Genomic DNA, 27,984 nt, shown 5'->3' with positions numbered 1-27,984 from the left:
ACATGGCAGGTTCTTCAAGGCAAGGTCAAATCTTGCCTTCGTGGCGAGGCATGGTCTCTTCAGTTTCCAAGGACTGTTCCTTGGGGTACCTTTTAACCCATTGGAAATAATTTGGATTGCAAACTTAGGAAAGCATTGCGCTCTTAGAATGCTCACCGTATGGGCACAGTGGGATCAGGTCTCTCCTGCAGGAAACAGGGCAGAGGACTGAGGTACCCTCGATCCATCCAGGCTTTCAGGGCTCTGAATCAGGGCCCCAACATGAAGGCCTCTTGCAGAAGGCATTTACCCAAACCTGTTGGCTAGTAAACTCCCTCCTGACATTGGACAGTTGTCTAGAGAGGCCTTCTCCAATTTAATCCAGGTTTCTGGAGGAAACATAGCCATCCCTACCTAGCAAAGGGGATACTGGCTCTCTTTCTCTCACTGTTTCTCCTAATAGACGTGAAGGCATCTCCCTTGTTCATTTCCTGGGTGTTAACAGCTATTAATTGGAGCCAGCTGTGGTTAGTTTACCTCAGGACGGGGACTTTAAGGAATATTCCCAGGCAGCTGCCGAAACTCCCTTTGTTCCGGGGAAGTTCCGTCTTCTCCAGCCTGACATGGACTGCCTAACCCACTTGTTGATGGAAAAACAGAGTGTTTACTCATCTGTCCAAGTGGATGAGCTTTAGAAGTGGGAACCCTTTTTCTCTGTCTTCTGGAAGCACTTTGCCTCTTCTGTCTGCCCCACCCCCTCCTGTTTCTGTACCTTGGGTACGGGCTGCTTACACCACTCACTTCAGATTTCCCCACTAGTGTCTCAGGTAAAAATTGACAACGGGGAACAAACGGACTTTTAAAAGTGAACCCAGGAGGAATATAACGTGGTATTTAAACTAAGTTAAGTTGTTGGTTTAATTAAGACAGACGTGTCTTTAAAGTTACCACCATTAAATGTGAAAACTTATTCTGCCAAGGTTTCCTGAAGGTCAAATAAGCTCGTGTTATCTCTGTTGCAATTTGTTTGCAAAAAGATGGCTAAAATGATGGTTAATTGTATGTCTTATCAACGTTTTCAGAGGAAATTGTTAAAGTAGCTTTCAGAGTCTTTGGGATTAAATTCATTGGACGTCTAGGTCTTTTCCAAATAGGATAAGGTGCTACATTATAGATTACTGGATTTAGGTTTGTGCTTTTGACTACTTATTGCAAAGAAACTTAAGGATATTTAAATCTGCTGGTAAACATGCTTTGTGCTCAACCAGTCCATAAATTTGCCATCTGAAGAATTCTGGTGTGACAGTTCACAACTGGGCACTACTTAGTCTTCACGGGAGACTCAGATTTTTAAGAGTCCAAAATTCAGCAACTCTGTATGTAGAAAAGTAGGAGATGTGTAAGAAAGATACAAGGAATGGGAATACATTTTTGTTGAAGGTAAAAGAAAACAATTTTGTCCTAAATGAAATTGGTTGTTTGCAGAGAAACGGCTTGGAACAAAATCTGAATGCAAAAGAAAGTTGTAGAAGGTTTGAGAAGGGAAATCTTTGGAAAGGAATTTTAGGTGTGGTCAGCACAGACAAAGATTAAAATAAAGGGATTTTATAAGTACAATGGTATAAGATTGAAAGTCTGCTATCTCTGTTAAAAAGACGAAGTTTTCTTGAATTGTTGGTGCTCTTGATAAAATGTAAAACAGCTATTTTCTCTTTGCCTGCCCAGAAAAACCAGTTTCTGTGTTTTACCTTTATCGGGGCTTTGAGGATCCCTAATCCTACTTAGGCTTGTGCTTTAAAACTTTCTAAGGTTTTAACAAACTTCTCCAAGATTTAAATTGTGAACAAAGTCTGGTTGACTTATCAGGCTTGTTTGTTTGGTATGTTACGTTCCGGTATAAAGTCATCATACTCCATATTCTGGCTATTGAAGTGTTAATGTGTGACAGAAATAACGGAGTTTCCTTGTCTATTGTATCATAATGAACTCTCACATCAGATCATTAACAATGTCCGTTTCTGAGTTTTTGTCATTTATAATTGTTCTTATTCTCTTGCAAAATGAATGTCATCTTCAAGGAGGTTCATAAAAAGGAATTTTAGGACAAATACAAGTATTAAACATGTTTAAGATCAAAACTTAAATGGGTAAAAACTTCCAAAACTACAGTTGCATTTTAAACAAGAATAGTAACATGGGACTAAGTGAATTGGGAAAAATGATTATAGCTTTGTTTTTGTTTGTTTGTGTGTTTGACTCTTGTTTGAAACACTGCTGGTTCTCTAGTGTTTGCTCTCCCAGATTAAGGAAAATTTCTTTTAAGAAATCCATGACTTACAAAAATGTGATAAAGTATTCATGTGTGAACAAAATTAAAGCATTTAACTTTTCTCTCTGCCTGAACCCTCTGAAATTCAAAAGGCTTCAGTAAGTATCCTTTCTTCCAGGGCAATCCTAGTCATTTGCATAAGTTCAATAAGAATCTGTTCTCCTTGTAACAGGACACCATTGGAAATACTGGTTATTTTACCAAGGCTTTGACTGGAATGCCATATTTGAGAGACACACATAGACAGAGATATGACCAAACAGCTTTAAGGAACTATGGTTGACTTTATGAAACCTGGGGTCATAAAGCCCCTTAGAAATATTGGCCTGACACTTTACTTAACCAGTTCCCAGCAGCCTCACCAGGTGAGTAAAGAATGTTACTTCCTGGCAGGTGCAGGAACCTCAAGAAACTTTGGGGACCTCATGAAGAGGAATCTGCCCACATCTACAGGTATTGCTGGCATGTCTGATGGCAAGTACTTGGCTTGGCTTCTGGCCTGGAGAGGCTGCTAAAAGTTCGACCTAGAGATTCCTTATGAAAGCTCCAGCAAAGCAGATTGTAAAAGATCTATATGTCAATCATTATTCTTGCTGAGCTTATGAAAATAATGATGCCATTTGTTAAAACTGGACTTGTTTTTCAAACGAATTAGTCTTATTTGAGAATCTCTGGAAATGAGGATTATTATAGAGAGAAATTGTGTTTCAATAACACACCTTTGTGGATGCTAAATTTTTATTCTGATTGTCTTTGAATGTTGTTTCCCTAAGCTAGACAACTTGAGGTAAATTTTAGAGAAATTCCCACAATAGCTCATGTATAGACAATCTCCTTGTTTGTTATTCTGTGGTGATAACAGGACCCCATGGGCATATGATTACTTGAACAACTGGGAAATGGGATAGATTCCCCAACAATTGTACAACTCAGCTATCCACCTTTACCAATTCCATGCGGCTGGGATGACAAAAATCACTCTTTAAAGCCCGAGCATACCCCATGGAGATAATGGATGGCCCCACTTTCTTTATGATTAGATTGGATTGGATATGATTAGATTGGATGATGCACTTGGGGACGCAAGACTTGTCTCAGGAGACAAGTCTTTCCCCATTTGCCAGTGATTCCTTGGATCAATTAGGATATTGTTAAGGCTGGACCTCCAACAAAAAGGGCTTCTTGATGGTTTCATCTCTCATAGTCATTTATCCTAGAAGTCACCTCTACTGACCTACAATTGCAAACAAAGGCTTTAACCAAGCATACAACAGAGCTCCTGGTAAAAAGAGTCTCAAAGCTCACTTGGGACTCCCAGGGCTTACGTTAGGACTGCAATATAAAATAGGCAAAACAGTATGCTTGCTCAGCAGGACTCTTAATGATACTTCTGAGGCACTGGATGCACTCAGCCAAGAATTAAATGAAGTCAGGAAGGAATTCTTGAGACTGTTTACTATTGTTATACCATTTGGGGTATGAAAAATTTCCTCACTTGTGTTGTTTTAACATTGCAGTTAACTCCTCCAAGGTGTCCCAATTAATAGGGGACATTTGTGATCAATTAAATAAGACCAAGATATCCACTGATCCATTTGACAATTGGTAATTGGGGATCTTATCTGAAGGATGTGATCATAATTTTCAGCCTAATACTTGTTTTATGTTCATCCTTTTGCATGTGTTGATGCATGTACCATTTGCTGCCCGTCATATTCCCTGGAGCCATACCACAAGCCAGGACCAACCTCTGGATAGATTCTAACTGCCTCACAGCCCACCACCCCATTTAAGCAGGAAGCAAACAGAGCGGTCATCATCCCATTCCCTAAAGGCAGTTAGGGTTACTATTCCAGAGGGAGGAATGAGTAAGGGGCAGGTGGGGCTAGGTAGGGAGAGAAAGATAGGGGGCTATGTGATCAGGCTCACAGAAATCCCAAAAATGTGGGGTGTGGGAAAAGCAGAGATAAGGTAATAAACTGGACCACGCTGCCGTAGGTGTGCGGGGGTGGGGGGGAGGGGTGTCTTTGATGATAATCACCTGTTACCAACAAAGAATAACCAGACCCTAAAAAGGAAGTAAGCCACTGAAGGTGTTATCACTAGTCCTTGCTCAATGGTGGTATCAGTAGAAACGTTAAAAGGATGTAAGTTCCCTGGTTAGCTTTCTATAAAAGACCAACAACACTAACGGCCCTTGTTGGCAGCCCTGTCAGGACCCCTCTCACTCTTGAGAGCTTTTTCTGTATCTTCACTTAATAAACTTCTATGGCTTTACTGCTCTGTTGTGCACGAGATTCATTCTTCAACTGTGAGATAAGAACCTCCCTCTCCCACATCATAAGGACCAACAGAACTGCTATAGTTGTGAACTGGGCAATGAAACATTTAAACACAGCTGTGGAGCTAGAGTCTGGGTCAAATCCCAGGAATAACCCATGTACACTGTGTGACCTTACACAGGTTACTGATGGTCTCTGAGCTATGGTTACTCAATAACATGGTAGTAATCATACATAGCCAACTAGATTAAATGAGCAAATATACCATCACTGCACTATTTCAGATATGACTCAGAGCTTCCTCAACGTCTGGAGAGGGAAAGTATTAGCAACACTGCTATTACCATCAGAAGGAGGAAGAACACCAATGCCACAGAATTTAAAAATAAAATTTCCTAGCGCTGAATTATAAAAGAAAATTGTTTTTGTATGGGATATTGTATAGGGAATATCAAATATTGTATTGGGAAATACATTTTTTCCTGCAAATAGAAGAATTTAAGTAGTAATGAAATAATAGAAATATAGTAAAAGTGTCTTATTAAATATCCATACTTTTGTTTACATGACAAGACTCCAAATTTACAGAACTCATTTTGAAAAGCTGTCTTTGAGAAATATAAACACACTATATAATATTTGACATTAAAATATTCTGCCAACATTACCAGTGTAATATGTATAATTTTATCCTAAAATTATAGCTGAGAACAAATAGTTATACTTGAATAGACCATTAAATGACCTTTGTATTTTTTTATGTACAGTTAAAAAGTATACTTTAAGCCTAAAGCTATTTTTTTAATTTTTATTTTTTTTAAGATTTCTTTATTTGAGAGAGAGAGCGTGCATGGGGCAAGGGGAGGGGCAGAGGGGGAGAATCTCAACTGACTCCCTGCTGAGTGTAGAGCCCTGTGCAGGGCTGGATCTCACAACCAGATCCAGCCCTGAGATCATGACCTGAGCCGAAATCAAGAGTACGTGCTCAGGGAGCCTGGGTGCCTCAGTCGTTAAGCGTCTGCCTTTGGCTCAGGGCATGATCCCGGCGTTCTGGGATGGAGCCCCACATCAGGCTCCTCCGCTGGGAGCCTGCTTCTTCCTCTCCCACTCCCCCTGCTTGCATTCCCTCTCTCCCTGGCTGTCTCTCTCTCTGTCAAATAAATAAATAAAATCTTAAAAAAAAGAGTCCACACTCAATAGACTGAGCCACCCAGGCACCACTCCTGAAGTTGTTCAATTTAAATAGAAGCAATGGTTGATAAATTTGGTAAAATATCTAAAATAAAGAGACAAAAAAAGCCAACAAACAAAATGATCATGTCTTAAAAATGCGATTTCCTAAGCTCTTGAAAAGGTACATTGACTGTAGTGATTAATGTCACGTAGGCGGTCTTGAATTGTCCTGCAAGACCCCAAACACCCACAGACACACAAACACAACTGGAAAGAAACATGCTCTTGTTTCCTATGTTGAAACAGGTAAAGAAGAACTGGCAAGAAGAAATTAATAAGCCAACTATGGTTTACCGTATCTTAAGAGAGGGAGGCTCACTTCTCTCTGTAGAATAGCTTTCTCTGCATTAGTCCCTGCACTAGCTGCTTTGTTTCCAATATCTCTTTTAAAATCTTTTAAATGATCCCTGAAATAGATACTGTCATTTCTGCTTTTCAGATAAATAAAATCAGACTTAAAGAGATTAAATCATCTCCTATGAGGGAGAGCCAGACTTTCTATCCAAGCATGGCAGAAATGCATATCCAGGTCTCTCTCTATAACAAAAATAAAATTTCTAATTAAAGCCAGGTGACTATCCTTCAGAGGCTGGGGATAAATTGCCCCCCCTCCCAGTTTCTAGAATACAGGCTCACAAATAGTAGAAATGAGATAAAAGATTTCTGGAAAAAAGAGGTAAGTCTATTTCAGAGGGCAGACTTACAGTTACCTCTCCTACAGTTGGTGGTAAGTCTAAGAATAATAACCAGTGATTTGAAGGATTTAAAAACACCTGCAGCATTGCTGAAGGAGGGGAAAAATAGCATTTAAAATAATATGCTAACTATTTGATAGCAGTGCAGACATTAGCCTCTGGTCTTTAATGCAGAGAAAATACCGGCATCGTATTAGTTCCCTGTTGTTTCTGTAAATTAGGGCTCACACAATTGAAGTGTATTATATTATGGTTCTGTAGGTCAGAGTAGGTCCTCCTGGGCTAAAAGTAAGATGGGGGCTCTGGAGGTGGAGCTGTTTTCGTGCCTTTTCCAGCTTTGCCCACTGCCTGCCTGCACTCCCTGGCTCTCGTCCGCTTTCAGGTTCGAAGGCAGCTATGACCAATCTAGTCTTTCTCCACCTGCATTACCCTCACACTGACTGCCCTGCCTTCTTTTACTTATAGGGACCCTTGTAATTGCATGGAGCCCACTGAGATAATCCAGGAGAATCCATCCATCTCGGATCCCAAGTTTAAGAAACTTCTGGGGGGCGCCTGGGTGGCACAGCGGTTAAGCGTCTGCCTTCGGCTCAGGGCGTGATCCCAGCGTCATGGGATCGAGCCACACATCAGGCTCCTCTGCTATGAGCCTGCTTCTTCCTCTCCCACTCCCCCTGCTTGTGTTCCCCCTCTCGCTGGCTGTCTCTATTTCTGTCAAATAAATAAATAAAATCTTTAAAAAAAAAAAAGAAACTTCTGGGAACCCTTTGCCATGTAAGGTGGCATATGCACACACTCTGGGGTTTAGGATATGGGCACCTCTTGGGGGAGGGAGCATTACTCTGCCTACAGAATATATATTGGTGGTTTTGTTAAAAAATGTGAAATTCAGGGAAGACACTATACTTATGAAACAGTAAAGTTTTAGGGTGTTCTCCAATGACAACTTCAGGAAAAGCTAAATTCTGCAGTAATACAAACAAGGCAATAACCATAGCTCTTTTTTATTTACAAACAGCATTACTGACAGCAATAACTGACAGTGGCTGTGGACCGAACTGTGTCCCCCCTACCGTCAAGGCCCCAAGCCCTGATGTGACTGTATTTAGAGATACAGCCATTACAAACATAATTAAGGTTACATGAGGTCACAAGGTGGGACCCTGACCCAAAAGGATTAGTGTCCTTTTAAGAAGAGACCAGAGAGCTGGCACACTCTCCTTCCTCCCCCCCCTTCTCTCAGTCTGTCTCTGTCTCTGTCCCTGACCCCGCCTCCACCCCACGGGAGGACACAGCCTGAAGGTGGCCATATATGAACCAGGAAGAGAGGTGTCACCAGAAACCAACCCTGCTGTCACTTTGATTTTGGACCTCTGGCCCCATGAACTATGAGAAAATGCATTTCTGTTCTTTAAACCACCTCGTCTGTGACATGTTGCTGTGCCAGCCTGAGTGGACTGACGCAAGGACAATGCTAACTACTGAAAAGTTGAGATGTTTCTTAGCTCAATGCTTTTCTGTGCATTACTTCAATTTATCCCCATAATCACACTGTTATTGATTATCCACATTTTATCCACACAGATAATGCGGCTTGGAGAGATTAAACGAGGTGTCTAAGATTGCATGACCAGAAGAGGCAGAAGATCCAGACCCAACCCTCTGACAACATATATTCCTGACCGTTTCACTTTATGGCCTCCCTTCAGTTTGGGTAATTTAAAAAACCCAGTGTAATCTTTAAACCTCTCTAAAGTTTGTGATTTATGGGGAGCTAGGACAGTCTGGGTCCACTGGCATAAATGTTTAATTTATATTTAGGTATTAAGTATTTAGGTATATGTACATTTATGCCTAAAACCACAGGAAGAACTAATATTTCATTAGGCAATGTCTAAGGGTTCCTAAGTTTTTAAAACTGTCCTGGTGGCTAGAATATAGTGATGGAATGGGGCAGGGAAAGTGAGTCTACTTTTCAACGGCATCAGGAAAATGGTTGAGAGTCTATGTGGTCTATCTGGTTTAAAATAAAATCTGCTCAGTGGAGGTGTTTCTACATATCCTTTGCTGAAAATATCCTTCATCCCTGCTTTGTGGGAACTTGGGGTAAAGTAGAAACACCATGAATTCAAAATGAGAAATCCTAGGGCACCAGGGTGGCTCAGTTGGTTAAGTGGCAGACTCTTGATTTTGGCTCAGGTCATGATATCAGGGTCTTGAGAAAGAGCCCCACATCAGGCGGCTCAAGATTCTCTCTCTCCCTCTGCCCCTCCACCCCTGCTCACTTACTCTCTCTCTCAAAAAAAATTTTAAAAAAAGGAAACAAGAGAAATCCCCTTTCCATATACTGGAGTACTTTTTTCAATGAAGTCAGGCAAGGAAAAAGCCCTGATTTTCTCATCTATAACTTTGTTGAAAAACAATAGGATTATTTTGGTTATTAAATGTTATGATGGCTAAGCATGTGCTTATCATCACCATAAAATGTAAAACAATAGAGTTGTTGTCCATAAAAATTGAAAAGTGTTTTGGCATACATGGTATTTTCAAAACATTTGCATAGTGGGTAGAATATATTAAAGTATATAGGAGTACTTATATATACTATATATGTATATATTTGGATAAGTATATATGAAATAATAAGGAATATATATATTGGTTTCTGTCCCTGGCTCCCAAAACTCCATGTAATTAAGGTTGCTAGGAGAAGCTTTTGTTCTAACACTTAGTCTTTGGCCCCATTTCCTGACACAGAGCTCCTAAGGAAGACCCAATTTCCCAAGTGATGGGAGCATCTGACACGGAACTTCTAAATCCCTTGGAATTCCTGGGTGGGAGGAATGTCTTGTGTTCTCCTGGTCAGCTGCAGGTTGGCTCTATTCACCAGAGAGACCACACCCTCATTAGAAGCTTGGAACCCTCAGGCCCACTGCCCATTCTCTGGAAGGGGCAAAGGGGCTAGAAATGGAATTAATAATCCGTCATGCCTTCCATGTGATGAAGTCTCCATAAAAATCCCCATAATATGAGGTGTGGAGAGCTTCCAGATGGTGACCACATCTATCCACTGGGATGGGTGGTGCACCTGAACACAGGGAGAAGGAAGCTCCTGCTCTGAGACCCTTTCAGACCTCATCCTCTGTCTCTCTTCATCTGGCTGCTCATCTGTATCCTTCATCCTGTCCTTTATTATACAAGAAACTGGTGAATGTAAGCAAGTGTTTGCCTGTGCTCTGTGAGCTGTTATAGTGACTGATGGAAAAAACAGGGGGTCATGGGAACCTCTTATTTATAACCAAGCCTGACAACAGTTGTGGGTAACTGGAGATCCTACTATTTTCAGTTGGCATCAGAAGTGGGAGGCAGTGTTGTGGAACCGAGCTTGATGTGAGGGGTCTGCTCTAATGTAGGTGGGTGTCAGAGTGATATTGAACTGAAGGATAGCCAGCTGGTGTTGCAGAGAATTGCGTGAGTGGCAAACCCATATATCTGGTGTCAGAGATGTTTTAAGGGTGCTAGTAGCATGAGAGTGAATGAGAAACACACAGGAGGAGTGTGCTTTCCTATGGGATATGTTAGGATCTGGGCAAACCTATTTGATCATTATAATAAACCCTTTAGAAAGAAGAAAAAATGACTTTATATCTATAGCATATAACTTAGTAGCTGGATCTATCCTCTTTTGGTATAAATATAGCTTTGAATTTTTTTGTGAAAATTATGGACCTTATCTCCATAAAAAGGCCTAGTGGGTATTTGATGAAAGGTTTTTCATTTTAGAGCAGTCTGAAACTCCAAGGATATCAGATTAAGAGCAACAGCTGCTTCAAAATGCCACTTGCAAAACAAACTAGATTTTCAGTACCATGGACAAAGGTAAATGAATCATGATATGTTCATATGGCAGAATATGAAACAACATTAACATATTTTTTGAAGAGTATTTAATGACATAAAAATATTTTTGATATAACACTAATTGGAAATAAAAAGCCCAAGGTTCTAAACAGAGAATGCATGATTGAAATGTGTGTGTGTTTGCACGTGTGTGTGTGCGTGTGTGTGTGTGTCTGTGTGTAGCCCCAGGAAAAAAGATTGAAAGAAATATGTGAATTTTAAAAACATTCCGAAATGTAGGATTACACATTTTTCCCTCTCTCTCTCTGTCTCTCTCTCCCTCTCTCTCTCTCTATATATATTACATTTTAGGTAGCAATAATATTTTTATAATGAAGAAAAAGTTAAGATTAAATATGTTGAAAGGGGAAAGGGAAAATAAATTATGAAAAATATAATATTCACAGATATGAAAAATCTTGAAAGAAACTTCATTGATTCCTTTGTATGCCTTTGCCAAAACATCATGTCTTATATCTAAAGAGCCTGGGGAGACACTGTGTGCATATCTACTTTTGCATCGACAAGCTTTGGCAGATGCTAGTCAAGCATGTATTTTCCCCCTGAAATAAAATAAATTTGTTTACTTGCTTGCTTGTTTGTAAGATGATATTCCCCCAGGCATATATGACTTACTTGTGAACACTTAACCAAAAAGCAATGAGTAAAGAGAAAGGCGACCTTGCAAAACACAATCTAATTACTCTTTATCTGTAGATCTTTGCTTCACTCATTAGTCGTCTGGTACACAGCATATTTAATAATTAGGTTTTTGCAGAAATTTTAGAAGCAATTTGACGACAACTATTTAGTGCATGAACAGGCTAATTTTAGTCCTTAGAAAGAACTTAATGAATACTTGTCAAATAGGGGTTCTTAGTTCTTGCACTATGTCGTTACACGCAAGCATTATCTTTAATCTCTTCCAAAACTTCTCAGAGGAAAAAATAATTTTTTGAAGCAACATAAACTTATAAACTTTCAAAAGTTTAAGTAATCAGCTACTTAAACTTTCAAGCATCAGTTACAGTAAAAATGGAAGCTGAATTTTCATTATGATAGAACGTGAAATTTAGCACTGTAACTTTTAAGGAATGCATCTTTCCTCTAGGACCGTGCCCACACTGCCTACAGTCATCTTGTCAACCACACCTGGGTCCTAAATTGTAAAAAGTAAAGTGGTTGTTTTTTTTTTTTTTTGGTCTGCCCAACACTGTTTTCTCCCTTCTTTGGACGTAGAACTCCATCTTTCCCACTTTGAGTTACTAAACCTCCATTTGTCTTATGCCTTCAATGGAGCTGTCATTCACAGGGCTCTGCACTCTACCCTTGTTCAAGGGTACTTGTGTCAACCTAGGTTCATCAGAATCCCCCCTCAGTCTCCTGACCTTTGAGCTGATTGCCAGTTGCTTGAAGGTTTGATTCCAGGTGTCTTGATGGCATTGTCCAAAAAACAGTGTGTCAAGTATCTGACCAAGATTGAGAAAGCTTATCTGGTATTGCTGTCCTTCTTTAGATCCTCTTCAGCTTCTCCCTTGATTTTGCAAGCCACCAAATACTCTTCTGGTAAGTTATTTTTAGTATAAGTCAGTCAGAGGAGGTTTGTTGCTTCTAACCAAATAATCATGCCAAGCACAGTTGGAAACAAATCAATTTAGTCCACATCAGAGAATGGGGACCATATCTTCCTACCTAAACAAAAAGTTTGGATTTTCCCTCTCAAGGTACCAAAAGACATCATTAAATGCAAATTTTCCATTAGTGTTGCAAAACTTAAGTATTAAATTTTAGCGTATTTTCTCCTTTGTCATCATGGATGATTACATTATTTTCACTGCTCTTTTTGGGAAACTGTTGTCTGTTTTTTGTACATATGTTATCTGGTTATCAATCAAAATAAGGGCATTCAAATCTAACAAAGCCAAAAGATGGCCTATCTTTCTAACATGTCACAACCTACAACCACTGGTTATATTAAGAACTTCCAGAGAAACATGGATTCTCTATATGCGATACAGGAGTAGATGAAGCACTTTTGTATGTGATTTCAATATGTGATTATGATATGTTTAAGGGTCACTCAAACATATCATAGCTAGCAACAACAATTAAAACAATAATGATAATAATTACTAAAGCTTTTTTGTTGGGTGTCTCCAATGTTCTAATAAGTTAAGTAATTTGCGGGCATCGCTTTGCTCAGAAACCTTAGGAGGTGTAGACACATTTATTCTGATACCGTGTTGAAGTTTCTAAAGCTTAAAGATGCTAGTAAAGATCAGAGATATATATGGAACCCAGGGCTATCTGAAACCAAAATCAGGGATCTTAAACAATTCATCATATTAGATTTTTAGGTATCTGTCTTTTCTCTGCTCTTTTGTTAAGGTAATTTTGATTTGGAATGGTTGCACTGGTAAATGATCTGTGTTATAACATTTTCCTTCATAAATATTTTTTGCAGAATTTCCCTTTACCTCTGGTCCTTTAGTTTCACATATTTCTCAGCATTTATGGAATATTGTCTAATAGGAATCCTTCATAAATGAAATTGAGCTCCTAGACTGGTCAGAATCCGTCCTGTGCATTTTAATAAAACATACATATGACAATCACTATTAGGGAATCTTGATGCAAGCATATGCTATAAATTGATAACTGGAAACAGACTTTCAAAATTGAAAGTGACAACTTTTAAAATAATGATTTTCTTTGAATTGTTTGTCTGGAATTTTTTTTAAGCTATACTATGTAGGGAACTAATTAGGTACAAGATACCAAGACAGAGAAAGGACAAGATTGATGAATTGAACTTATAAAAGTACCTGGGGATAAAGAATGAATTTGCTTTGGAAGAATTGTCTACTAGAATTGCATTTTGAGTATGATTAAAAAGAATGACAGGCTAAATTTATGTTTTTTATCTCTAAAACACAGCATTCTCAGCATTGGCTTTTTAATGCATGTAATATGGAAATTAAACTGAAAGGCATGCCTCAAAAATAAATAAAACTAATAAAAATTAGGGTATGTTTAAGAATATACTAATTGTGTCTGTTGTGTAGATAAAACCAAGAAATCCTTTGCCTACTAATTTCCCTGTTTTCTTCCAAGTATTCTCTATTTATTCTACATTAACCATTGTCACTGCATGGCCCAGCTAAGCACCATACATCATAATTTCTTTAGCTTCATATTTTCTTGAGTATCCATAAAGTTTGATGTTTTTGCCATGTGCTGCCTTTCTTGAAACCCCTGTGTCTTTTGGATAACAGGCCATTATTACACAAATTTTACTCCTCTTTTCTCTGGCCTCTTCAATTGGCTATTTGTTTCTCTCACTCACTAAATGAAGGGCTTCCCTCAAACTCAGTCTTTTGCTGCTCTTCTCCCCTGACTGTTCCTTGCAGAGACAAGGCCAGAGGTTCCTGGGGACTCATTAATTCTCCTCATTGGGCATATTAACAAGTAGTCAGGTCATTGGATCTGTGTTGGTTCAATGGATCTCAACTGTCTCTCAACTGTACAGGCTGCTTGGCTTCCATCAGCCCCTGCTTTATTTCCTTGACCAGGAAGCTCCGCTGATACGTGGTCAATGAATTTTTCCTTAACCTCATTTCCAAATTCTCTTTACATATGTAGAGCAGTACCATTATGAGTCCCCTGATTTTAGCTCCCTTTATGGTGTGTTCAAGTTTGTGCAGAGGAGAGTTCTCTCTGTGGGTTACAGAAGCTAGAGAGGTGCATTTCTCCTTTGATGCCTTTCTGACTGATTTGCCCAATTAAACCTCATTTACATTTATACCACAGGATGCTAGGGATCTTTGCATAACAATATCTCTTGGCTTAAGTTATCATTCTTTATGACATCTTCCAAAATCTGTAAGCCAAGTCTTGAACATCCTTCAAAAGTTCAGTTCTTTATTTCCAACTATTTTCTAGATTTAATTTATGTTACCCAGGATCAAAAATATAAAATTATCCTTGATTTATTTCTTTCTCTTTATGGCCAGTCTTCAAGTCCTATCAACTTCTCTCTTACATATGTCCTACACCTTCCCCATCTTGCTGGCTGGTGATGGTTAATTTTATGTGCCAACTTGACTGAACTAAGAGAAGCCCAGATAGCTGGTAAAGTATTATTTCTGAGTGCGTCTGTGAGGATGTTTTGAGATTTGGATCAGCAGATTGAGCAAAGAAGATCAACATCATCAATGCAGGTGGGTATCTTTCAATCTGCTGAGTAGAAAAAGACAGAGGAAGGGCAAATTTGCTCTGGGCTTGAGCTGGGTCATCCATCTTCTTCAGACATTGGTGGTCCTGGTTCTTGGCCTTCAGACTCAGATGGGAGCTCACACCATTATCATTAGCCCTGTTGGTTCTCAGGCCTTTGATTTTGGACTGGAACTATACCACCAGCTCTCTTGGACCTCCAACCTGCAGACAGCCGATCATGGGGCTGCTCAGTCTCCATAATCACGTGAGCCCATCCCTTACAATGAATCTTTTTCTATATATTTATACATGCATCTTAATCAGTTCTGTTTCTTTGGAGAACCTAAGACCAATATTAGTTCAGGCCTAGACTATTCTTTTAGCATTCATTCTCTATTCTCTTTCTCTCCAAGTTATCCTATGTGCTCAGTTAACTTTTGTCATGTTATTTCTCTGCCCCCTCCCAAACAAACAAGCAAAGATACAAACATTTATTCTCTTTAACAGTATTTTAAATAGTTGTGAAATGCACACACAAGGATGTACACACATGTATGCTCGTGTGCACACACACAGGACACATCCTGAACATTCAGATTTCTATTATTTCCAGATACCTGAATTCATTAGGTTTTAGGGAAAAAATATAAAAAATACATGTTTAAACAAGCATATCAAGTGACTGTCATCAGGTAGTTCAAAGACCATGTTTTGGATGGCATATTTTTTGAATAGCTTTTTGATGTTTCCTTTAGATCTTCCCATTTCTGTTTTCATTATTCTCTGTTACCACTGTGCTCCTCACTCTGCTCTGGACTCACTTCGTAAATCCCTTCCCCCAAGCATTTCCTTCCAATTTTCTCCCCCAATCCTCTATCCTTCCCTCTTCTACCTGTCCTAACAGAAGGGATTAGCAGACAAAACTGGTTATTGCTTCAACTAAAGTCTTCATTTCCCAGCTCAATCAATAAATCATTTAATCTATCACAGTGATTTATTCTCCTTAAACTCAAACCATGCATACCTATGCTTCTTTTATATCAATTGTCCACATACTTTTTTTGGTGTTACTGCTTGTTTTTATACTTACACATCATGGTTTCTCTAGTAGAATACAAGCCCTTTGAAGACCATGATCTCACCTTGTAGATACTTATGCTCTTACAGAATTTAGAAAAAACACTTATGCCTTTCAAGTACCCAACATATTTGTTTAATGTACAGTTTTATCACGATCCCTGTACCAGTAAGATTATGTTTCAGGGACCATGTAACAGGAAACATAATCATATTAGATGTGTTTCAAAAATAAAATAAGCATAGTTGTAAGTAAAACACTTGAAAAGTATTAGTCTGTTTGAAAATGTATATATATAAATGTGTATATATATATATATATTACTCTGAAAGTTTATATAATATATAGTTATATAAATACACCTCCCATATGCCCACATGTATAATTGCTTGGCTTTGTTCTTACATATCTTTCAATGTGTCTATTAATAAAATTTAAGATATTATTCTGAAAAATAAGGTATAAATCTTTCCTGCCTAATAAGAATTATAGTCTAGGTTTTCATGTTTTTTATATAAATTATCTTGGCTACATAATTGTAATCATGAACACTAGCATTAGTCAAAGAGTAATAATAATTACAAGAGGAACTAAAAGCCTTACCAATCCATGTCATGGAATCAAATATAAGTGATACCTGATTTTAGGATCAAAACAACACAGTATTCTGTATTCCATGCTGTGCATCTATTTACCACTTTTATTTTGGAATGCCTTAGATTCTGTTCTTTGGCCATATACATAGCATTTTATTATCACTTCATATGCCTAACTCATAAAGTGTCTTTGTAAATGTGATACAAATCACAATCACTGAGAAGAATAAGAATTTTATGGTTCTTTTAATATTTCCAGGTAAGAATTACATCAATGTTGGCCAAAGTCAATCATAACAAGATCTAAGAGTTAAGTACAATATGATTTTTAATATAAATTATAGATGTCCAAAAGGTAAAGTTGAGTAGAGCAATAGAAAACACAATAGTGTTTCTTTGATAGAAAGCATTAGAGCATGGCATCAACTATAGCTAACCAGCTAAATTCTCTATTGCCCTGGCAAAGAAGTAGTCACCATTTCCCCCTGAAACAGATTTCCTCCAGACTGTTATCCATACTACCGTCTCCTTCAGGATCCATCTCAAACTTCATATTCTCTGAGTTTCTGTGGTGGAAACTGAGGCACTACAAAAATGGATATCACATCCTTGCCTTTGAGAATTCACAGACCTGTCATATTTGTTCCCCGTGTGACAGGGGAAAGGAAAGGAAAGGTTAAAAAAATGAGATGAGTTTTAAAATGAGCTTTGTAAAAGAATTAGGAGTTTATCTGGAGAACAATGACAGAAGGACCTTTTAGACACAGAAGCGATGTAAACAAGAACAGTAAGGTAGAGCAAGTCCTTGAGATTAAAGGAAAACACCTCCATCAATATGGAGACTGAGAGATGCAGGGACCTAGGAAATGCTGAGCAGGATTGAGAGCCCCTTCCAGTTGAGAGGATGACAGCTATGGAAGGGACATCCTACTCACATTCCTTCTGTGTGGCACTTCTCACCATATGCTTTTTATTTTTTACATAATGCTAAAATCTATTTTTGTCTAGTTAATAGGCAGTTTTGCCTAGTTTTGTCTAGTTTTATTTTTCTTCTTCTAAAAATAATACATTGGTAAGTTTGCCAGCTTGTTAAAGCTGGTCAAAGTAGAACATGTCACTAAGAGAAAAGAAAGTTCACTTTCTTTTTGTTATAAGAGAAAAAATGAATAAAATCAATCTAAAAGCTATCTAAATCTTGAGCAAAATACTAAAAAGACTTGTGCTTCCTTACTCTACAGAGAAGAGCTGACCTTGATCACGTAACAAAAGATTGTGGAGGGCCAATGGCTGCACTCATCAACAATATAAAGAATCAATGTATTTAGCAGAAAAATTCTGATAATCCCCCCCCCCATTTTTAGTGGCTGAGATAAATGTTATGCTTATGTTATCCAGATAGTTGCTTCCTTTTTCTATTTCTGGAAATGATATTACCGTAATATATATGACTTAACAGATTTCACTTCTGTGCACAGTTTCAAGTGCATTTAACAGAGCTTAGTTGGCCTCTGTTGAAATGGGAATTTTCCTGAAGCAAAAGGTACAGAGTTTCTGTTGCATAGTTTTGGAACTTCATTATTAATCAGATGATTGTTGCTCTCGGAAACAGAAGATAAGGTAGCAAAAATATTTGTGAATCAGCAATTGGGCTCCATTTGAATCTGAATTTTTAAATTTTGCCTGGAAAGGCAAGGAAAAAATTAAATTATTAACTGTACTAATTAGACAGAAGTTCCCAAGAATAAAGAAATTATATCACCTGTCTTTAGGCCCTGGGGCTTAATCTTAGGTATAAGTTAAGGAGAACAATTTTATGCATTCCCAGACTCTTAAATATTTTAGCTTTAATTGACCATGGAAGTCATATAAAATGTTTTCCTCATGGGGGCGCCTGGGTGGCTCAGTCAGTTAAATGTCTGACTTGGGGCTCAGCTCATGATCTCAGGGATCGAGCCCCACATCCAGCTCCCCGCTCATGCTTCTCTCCCTCTCTCTCTGCCTCTTCCCTTGCTTGTTCTCTCTCTTTCTCAAGTAAATAAATAAAATCTTTAACAAATGTTTTCTTCATGGAACATGATTTTTTTTCTTCCTAATACATGGGAAGAAATACGTATTATACTCTGTACTCTCATTTAGAAGGGTCGACCTCACATCTTTGTCATCGGTTCAACAAATCACTTTTGGGTTCAACAGAAGAATATTGCCTCAATGTACTTGGTTTCCGAAATGGATTAATCAAATTCCATAACCATTTTTAAATCACATTTCCAAGCAAAGCTATTTTGCACAATTCAATTGTTTTCTTGGACAGATAAATTTTTGTTTCATTAAAAATGTAATTGTTTCAACTGTGTATTTATATAAGATACCTAGAATGTTAGAGACAAAAATACAATAAAGGATATAATGTTATTAGCTTTCATAAAGTAGTCTCCAAGTTTTAAAGTAACAAAGTATGAATACAGTTTCTAAAATCATGGTTATATTTTTATAGAACAAATATAAGACCTTGAACATACGGGATTTTAGGACTGAAAAAATGAACGTGAGATGCTGCAATGTTGTCACCCAACTTATATGAGGAAAGCTTTTTCAGTCAATCACGGCTAAAAAGTCATTAGCATTATTTGTCAAAGACCTTCTGTTAGGAACCAGAAAACCAAGGAAATGAAATGTATTACAAGCTTGTACCCTACAGCAAAACTATAAAATGAAATCAATAGCGTTTGAATTGTTTTATCACCAGTTTAAGGTTTATCTTAATTGTCCTGTCATTTGTTCCTGATTGAAAGGCTAGATATTGAATCAAAACACAATGATCTATTTATAAAAAGCTGGGGTGTTTTTTCTTCTACATTTAAAGATAACTATAATTTTACCATAAAAGAAGAATTGTATTTCCATCGTGGAATTCCATAAATCAAACTATACATTTGTGAACTAGCTATAAAGGTGCATATTATTGCTTTTGCTCTATATCATGATTTAAAAAATCGTGATGACTTTGTGGCAGAAATACTGACATCTGTTTCTGTGAAGGTTCCTGCACACAGGTCTCTTGGGGTCTTTCTAGGAACAGTGATGTTCCATACTGAAAACCCAGGAGGGACCGAGGAGGTCTGGGGAGGCAGAGAACATAGACAGACACAAAAAAGGACTAATAATTTTGAAATAATATTAAAAACATGAATGCCTTCACATTTGTCTTTCACTCATGAAATGAAGGTATTTATTTGATCAATAATAATGCTCAGTGAGAGCCAAGCAGGAAAAATACGGATACCTGACCATATGGGGCCAGCAGAAGAGAATGAAACTTGGGAACCTGGAGGATCAGATAATTTGTCATGTGGGAGGACTGAGAAATCACCGCCTAGAACTTTTCAGAACTCCTATAACATCATGTGCCGCAGGGGAGCTCCAGGAGCCCTCCCAGGATTGAAACCCTGTACTGGGTCCATCTCTTCTAATGCCCACCTGAATCCTGGCATTGAAAAGGGTCCAGGTTTGCTACAAGGTAGGGACCATGGGCAGTACACACACTACACGTTTGTGAGCTGTTCGCCTGACAGTCAAATCCCTTCACAAGCTGGCCTTCCTTTCCCAGACTTGTTCATTTCCTGGATAAACCTTTATTGAGCACATGTTTGTGCTATGCCTTTTAGGCTACTGGAAGCTATCAATATACATAACAGACAAAAATCCCTACCCTCGAGGACCTTAAATTCATTGACAGTGTTGTAAATACATTCCACTCCAGCCATGCTCAAATGGTGTGCTATTCTCGTGTCCAGGGAGTCAACGATAGAAGTCTATGTTGTCTCTTCTACTCTTCCTTTTATCCTGCTGATTTAATCCTGTCTTTTGCCCTGCTGCTGAATAAAAGCTCAAGTCACCGGGATATTTAAAACAAAACAGTTTTAATTCATAGAATGTACTAAAATCATGGGTAAACTAAAATGTAATCTAGTTCAATATATTAATCAGTACTTCCAATTTAAGTTGAAGGTAAAACTTCTCTTCCGTCCCAGCACAGGCATATTCCTGGAAAGTCTCCTGCCTGTGGAGAAGAGGTTAGAAGAGGCTCCTTCCTTCTTGATTCATCAAGCTCCTCACCCCTTCCCTAGCAGCTGTTAACTCACACAGGCTGCCATCCTCTGGCCCCTGGGGTTGAAGAGGAAAGGTAGGTAAGATAGGCAGGAAAGTTCCAATATAAAGATCATTATTGGGAAATGGTCCCCCAGCCTTTGGGTCAGACCGGTGTGTGAAGCAATGGCTGTCAGTGGGATGTGTTGAGCTATTTCAGTTTGAGATGGCTATCTCAGCTGGTTTCTTCTTATCCCTTTGGTAGAAAGGCAGGTCCATCTCCAGCTTTTAACGTTTGCTTTTCGTCCTCGTCCTGATGATCCTACTGCACATCGACAAAAGCTAGCACTCACCTGTGTCCCAAATCTGGACCTTGGATAGCATTCTCTGGTTCTCTGCCCGCATAATTTTGCCAAGAGCAGGCTTGTCCTGCAGTGGTTGTCGTTCCCCTCTGATCCAGCCACAGTAACAGTTTGTCTGCACTACTGCCCCCCTCTGGCAGCTCTTGGACATGGATGCCCTGTGCCCCTGAGAGGAGGCCACTGTGGTCTCATGTGTCAGTAACAAGAAACTAGAGTCGGAAAAGTTTATACTCTCACAACCTCCTTTTCTGGGGATGGATGTCTTGTGGAGCAGAATGCAAACACAAGTTTACAACCTTTTCCTCCCAAAGGAATACTTCAGATAAAATCATTGCTAAATCTCCATTCACTTGATCCTTTCTGCTCTCCTTGGGAGTAAGGGTTTATAGCGTGGTGAACTGCTATGCTATTTGTTTTAGTTTAAATATCTTTGGCAACCTCTATTTCTTGCACATCTGTCATTTTAGGTCTATTGTATGTTGGTCCTTTTTCTAAATTTCTGATTTAATTCTGAGTTTCTCATCATTTCCAACGTATGCTCACTAGTGGTGTTTGGACCTGTCCTTTCAAACTTCCTCTGCTATTCTTCAGGGTACAGCTTCCAGGTCGGTCTGTTGGAGAGGACGTCTCCGATAATTCAGGTGTTAGCTGCTCACCCTTCTGTGAACACATCACTGCGGGTCCAGGAGCCACCATACCCCATGAGAGTGTGGTGTTCTGTTGTCATGAGTTGTATCTGTGTCTGTCAGGCATCGAATAAAGGAATCCTAAAAGTAGCAACTTCATTTCATTATCTCTGTGTCCTAAAATCCTGGCACATTATAAATGCTAATAATCAATGTCAAGGGAGTGGAATGGCCTCGCTCTCAAAGGAAAGCAAATCTCTGTAAGACCTGCACTCGTCAGTGATATGTAAAGTCTAGAGCTTAGTGAATAGGAAGGAAGAAAAAAAGAGAGGAATCTATCATATTTGTGGCTTATTGGGATACATTTTAGTTTAACTACTTTTATTTTACCAATAAGCTAATTAGCTAGTAGACCCCTTCTCTTCACGGTTATTTTTCCATTCTGGGGAAAATTTGCTCTTTAAAAATGCTTTCCATTAATTTGGACTATTTTATTCATCATTCATTCATTCATTTGGTCATATATTTATTATAACTGCCCAAATGATTAATGGAATTTAATGATAAAAGCAGTTAAGAAAGGCAAAATATATCTAGAAGCCCTGTATGAAAAATCTAAAGCACACGAGTGAAAACTTAATCCTAAACTTAGTTAACACCTAACAGTATGAAAACCTGAGAGGGTTATGGAGCTCTCATTCTCTAAATTCATCAACTGTGAAACAATTCCACTGATTCAACAATTATTTCAAATATCCTTGGATTAAGATGTGTATTTAGGGAATTGAAGAAGATGATTGAGGTGTAATGTAATATTCAAATCTTCCTGAATCACGCCTCATTACAGACAGGGATTTGAATGGCTAAGTATTGGGGACAGTGTACTGCGGGAGTCTTGCACCTCCATGTGTCCTGCTGAGTGTTCCAAAATTGCACTGCGTGGATCTTTTTTTTCTACCAGGGACACAAAACTGTTTATGCAGCTGGCGATTCTGAAAAGTGAGATAATGCTTTGCAGAAATGCATCGCACAGTCTGGCAATTTCCCCGATATCTTTCTAGTAAGACTGTTATTGTTTGCTATAAAAGTGGCATAGTCTCCAAGCTCTGTGTCCTCTGCCCCCACTGTGGTGTGCTCCACTCAAGGGAGGTCTTCCCTGGACCTACACCTGCCATGAGGTCTGGAGCTCAGGGACCCGCGTTGCATGCTGAGTGCTACTCTGATACACCTGCTGATACTTTCTCTGGGAGTAATGAGGGCCTCAGTCTCTGACCCGAAAGTCTCTTTTATCAGTAGTCGTGGAACTAAGTTATTAACGTGTACAGTTATTTTTGTGGGAGTCTCTTGCTTCAAGGTCTCCTCACTATCCCATTTATGTAATTAGGATAACATCCTAGCAATCAGACCGAAAACCAACAGCTAATTTCTCCAACTAAATACTGCAACAAGCTAACTTCCAATCACAGAATATGAGCAACTGGAGAAAAAAACAGACAGAAACAAGATCTCTTGTATTATCAGCAAGTATGATAACAGCAACTGTTTTTAAGGAAGCCGAGGGAGGGCTAAGCATTCTGTTGCCCTGAGAGCCAGTGAAACTCAAATTGCCAGTGCGCATTAAGTGGCCATGTGACTAAGGTACTAGGAAAGCAGTAGGGCAAAACTCCACACTACAGAGAAAGGGGAAACCCTGAGAGCAGAATATAAACTGAGCAGGGCAGGGACAATAGGGCAAAAAAAGAAAAAAAAAGAGAAGAGAGAGAAAGTTTCTCCAATGAAAGTGGGAGTGCAGAAAAAAGCAAGCAGATTTCTAAAAGTAAAAGGATAGTATTTCTTTTTATCACGTTGTGAAAATGACTGAAAGAATAGTCTAAAGCTAGAAAAGCTGTCTTATCCCACCTTCCTTTTTTTGAGTGTAGAAAAAATAATTTCATTGAAAAATGAAAACTAGAAAAGGACCATGGTCAAAGCCCACAAGGTAAAAAAATAGAACAGTGATCAAAACAATGGTTCTTAAAAAATAAAGGTATTTGAAAAAAAATACAAACTGTACGTTCGTATGTTGAAATAAACTAAAATAGCTTATGGGAAAAAAAAAGAAGCCATGTAAAAAAAACCATGTATCAGAATTTAGAAAAACTCATAAATTAAAATCTTAAAAAAATGTAAATGCAATGAAGAAAGATATTAATGAGATAGAGAGAAAGGGGTATAAAAAATAGGAAATAATTCATTACTTGCACGGTAGGAGTGTGCTATGATGAAAAACAAGTTAATAAAGCAGGAAAAAATTAAAAAAAAATAGAATTCAAGAAAAATTTTCTGAAATAAGGCTTGAATGCATATACTATATACATAGGCAGAAAATGACTCAGAATAGCCAAAACGGAGACACATTCCAAAAAACAACTGAACTTTAAAGAAAAAAAGAGTAAATTCTTTGGAAATTCAGAAATAAAACCAACACACATTGGAAAAGAAAACCAGTTTGTCATTATACTTTTTGGCAGTGATACTTCATGGGAGGAAAAAAACAGAGTGAGATGTTCAAGAAGAAGAAACAGAAAATATGATTAAAGGCTTTAAAAAAATTATTTATTTGAGAGAGAGAGATAGAGATTGAGAGCAGGAGTGGAGGGAAGGGGCAGAGGGAGACCGAGAAGTAGGCCACCTCCTGAGTGCAAAGCCTGACGCTGGTCTCCATCTCACAACCCTGAGATCATGGCCTGAGCCAAAACCAAGAATTGGACGTTTAACCAACTGAGCCACCCAAGGCTTTTATAGCTAGCCAAACTTATGTTCAATTTTCCAGTCCACAGAGAAGCTGTCATTAATGTCCAAAAATATAGGCAACGTGACTGCAATTAATTCTTGTAAGCCTACTGTGAGGAGTCTATCACAGGACAAAGTGTAGACAGCTAGATGACTGTCTTATTGGTATTAACAGGAATGAAACAGTATTTCTTCAAATGAGATGTGTGGGAAAAGGAAGGAGATGAAGCGAACGCATTGCTCACAGTAGGAGATACACAAACAGGAGGGGAGGGGCCAAGTGGATTATGTAAAGTAAAAGTAAGAGAATGAAGTCAAAGTCTGGCCCACAAGTTAATGCCAGCAAGTAGAATTTTTGGGGAGTGGAGCCACACCCATGTGCTTGGTGTTGGAGAACAACCCACCATTTTCTTTACAGGTTGCCTCACCCTTCTTTTCAGCTACCACAGGACTGAATAGTTGAAGAGAGACCATGTGACCCATAAAACCAAAACTATGTGTTATTTCAGTGATCACATTTGGGGAGTATGATAGTGAATCAATGCATTACTTTGAAAACCAGGAAATAAAAGGGAAGAATCAAACATTTTTTCCTGTCTTTCCTATAGAAGGAGGACTTCAGGATAATCAAATATTTGATGCAGAGAAGTTTCTCTTTATGGAAATATTTGGCTACTACAAACAAAAGAAATGGAAGGATGGAATTCATAGACAGGACTTGAATACCAGTGGTCGCAGCCATCAGGAAAGGAAAGTCATAGGGTCTGGCGTGCCTCTCTGAGGAAGCAGTGGATGTCACCTACAATTTACTTGTTTAAAAAAACAAACTAAATCTAACCAAGCCTCTAGCTCTATCATTTTACAGGAAATAAAGGAGATAAAAAAAATATGAAATGATCCTTAAGAGGTACTTTCACTGAAACCCGGGCTTCAGAAATCTCATTTCTTGAACAAATACACATTAAAGGAAATTAAAAGGTGTGGTGGGAGGAAAGCCTATATTTTAAAAGAGTTGAAATACTTTTCAACCAAGTGCAATATATGGACCTTATTAGGATTCTGATATGCATACATTTTTAATATAATATTGACTGGATATTCATTGATATTGAGGAATTTTTATTAATTTGGGGGGAGTAATAATGGTGTTATGATTAAGTTTTGAGTCCTTATCTTAAAGACATACATATTGAGATATTTACAGATGAAATATTGTGTCTCTGATGTGCTTCGCAATAATAAGGGAGGGAATGGCTGAGAGCACCATTGGTAAAGTTGGGTAGTTGACACTGGAGGTTCATTATAATATTCTCTGGAATTTTATGCACATTTGAAATGTTCATAGTAAAAGATTAGAATGTTTTAAAGATTCCTAGTGTCAACGTTATGAGATGAGTTCTGAAATTGTTCTATTTTAATTATTAAATTGCATTTAAATATTAAATCCAGTTACAGCATAGTTGTAAAACTTACTTTGAAAATGATTTCATTAAGAAATTGTTGGCAAAGAAATTACAATAAAAGACTTCTTCAATGAATCAAACTTCTTTTGTTTATTACCTCTATTCACGCGACAGAGGCATAGCTGAAGACCATGGGGCAGCTAATTCTGAAGCAGGGATAAACCTTTAAACAATTCATTAATTAACCTAATTTACATAATGGCTTTATTTTTGCATAGCTAATGAACTAGGGATTCATTATAGGCTATTAACGGTCATTAATAAATGAAACTGTGCTTTAAATACATGAGTTTGTATTTCAGACTCCAGAGGCAGAGGTCAGTCATGAAATGTTAACAATATTAAAAGCATCAGGCATTAAACAAACTAACATTTAGCTTTTAGATTTCATGCCTTCTGAGAGACTACTTTATGCATGTGCTAGCTGGTCTCAGCTCTCCATGCACATGTAAGTATACACAGGTATATTAGCTAAACTTTTATTAGCCTGAGATTAGATTTATATTAAAATAATGAGAACTAGTTGTATCATATTCACATATGAGATATCAATATGTCTATTCCTAGAAATTAGAGCTATTTCCTGAAAAATGCCAAGTTTTATGACCTAAATATTTAGCACATTTTTCTTCCTAAATTTAACTGTTCAGTTTTTTAAAAGAAAGATGACAAATATAGTTTTCAAATTGTTTCCATGTTTTCCTTAGTTGCAGTAACATAGTTCGCATCATATAATTTAGAAATACTCTAACCTTTTGACTCCTGGTTTAGTCAATTCAATTGACAATTTGAAGCTTCCTCTACATTTTATAAAAATGTAATTGCTTGTAGTTTAAAGATTTTAAGAACCCAAGAAACTGCCCGATATTTTTTAAACAATTTAATTACACAAGTGATGAATAATCATTGAAGACAACTTAATTCCCTTAATTCCAAAGATACACTGTGTATAATCTGATTTTTTTCAAATGACTTGGTTGTACCTTTCTGAGCAACTGTGCAGCCCTCCACACTAGATCAGTAAGTGAGATTTGAAAGAAACAAAAAAGGAGTGATTACTTTTAGGATCATCAATTACTGCACTGGTAGAGAAAATTCTAGGGCACATCTCTTGCCTTTTCTATCTACCTTGCTCTCCTTTCTCCAACCGCCTGTGCTCTGTTGCTCTGGCTTTATACCTGTACCCTTGCTGGGTTCTCACAGGATCTTCATTTTCCCTCCTTCCCTTCTAAAGATGCTGATTGATGGAGTGCTGGCATACAATGTCCAGGAAAGGCCCCCGGAGCGAAAGGAGCCTGTTTCCCCCTTCATGCTTTCTCTGAGCTTCCATTCCACTAATGGTTAAATTAAATTTGGTTTTCTCCTGTCTTCCAAATTCTAAAAAAGTTGGTGTGATTATAAAAAGATGAATTGACAGAAGTGCAAAGGAGTATTACCTCAAGGAATGGAAAAGAACAGCATTTATCTTGTTATCATTAACATCTCCCAGAATCTCTGCTGATGCCCTTCACATATTGGCTTTACTTGCTCTCTTGTGTTGGTAAACTATATCACATGGATGTTGGAGAAAGATTTTGGAGTCAAAAGCTGTGAGCTTAAATCTATGGGTTTTCATTTACCAACAGCGTCATTTTTAAAACGTCGCTTAACTTTTTCTTATCTTGTCTTTGTAAAATGGGAATAATTTTCATTCCCTAGAAAAGGATGTGAATTAAATATAATGCCAAATATAACTTACAATAAATGTTAGTCACTTTTTTAAGATGCATTTTCCTCTGTGCTAAGAAAATCCGTAAGTACAAGAGACCACACAACTCAGAGAATGCTGAGCAGTCCTGTACCCATTAACAATATACATTCCAGAGAGTTTGTCAGAGCCTCACAGTGGGATTAAGAATAAAGTTGATTCTAGCAATATTGTACACCCAGTTTGAAAACGATGTGTTATTACCCTGATACTTCAGGAGTATGAAATCAGTCCCTGCACTGTCCTCTATCAGCTGTTAAAATGGATGGACAGTCAGCTCCAAGTACTACTGATCTCCCTATGTTCTTTACTAATAAATTTGGACATATGTACTTCATCAGAAAATGAGCAGAAGCACCATAAAATCCCTATAGAATGCTTAAGTAACAAAACTTACTTTTTGAAGGGACTCGGAGATTGGCAAGGACCACTTCCAGGGAATCAGCCTGGACGCGAAGTACGTAGCTTGTCCTGGTCTCATAATCCAGGGGGGCATTCACATAGATAACACCTGTGATGTTGTTAATTCCAAACATATCTGCAATTAAAATACAGTTCTTTGGTCATTTCCTTCTCACTATAAGAAAAAAAAGAATTGTCTTTAAAAGGCACTGTGATTTT

At 38.1% G+C, this 27,984-nt stretch overlaps 1 protein-coding gene across 1 annotated transcript in view; it reads right to left on the bottom strand.

The window, feature by feature from the left end:
* The window catches only part of PCDH15 (protocadherin related 15), a 1,685,023-nt gene that overhangs the window by 114,593 nt on the left and 1,542,446 nt on the right, over positions 1–27,984 (bottom strand). Inside the window, exon 27 of the mRNA XM_034662367.1 lies at positions 27,761–27,901. Coding sequence (XP_034518258.1) covers positions 27,761–27,901 — 141 coding nt within the window. The remainder of the gene's footprint in view (positions 1–27,760; positions 27,902–27,984) is intronic.

The sequence above is a fragment of the Ailuropoda melanoleuca genome, chromosome 6 (assembly GCF_002007445.2).
Source record: "Ailuropoda melanoleuca isolate Jingjing chromosome 6, ASM200744v2, whole genome shotgun sequence".
NCBI classification, from domain to species: Eukaryota; Metazoa; Chordata; class Mammalia; order Carnivora; family Ursidae; genus Ailuropoda; species Ailuropoda melanoleuca.
The sequence above is the reverse complement of the archived record's forward strand: the minus strand, read 5'-3'. Positions and strand labels throughout refer to the sequence as shown.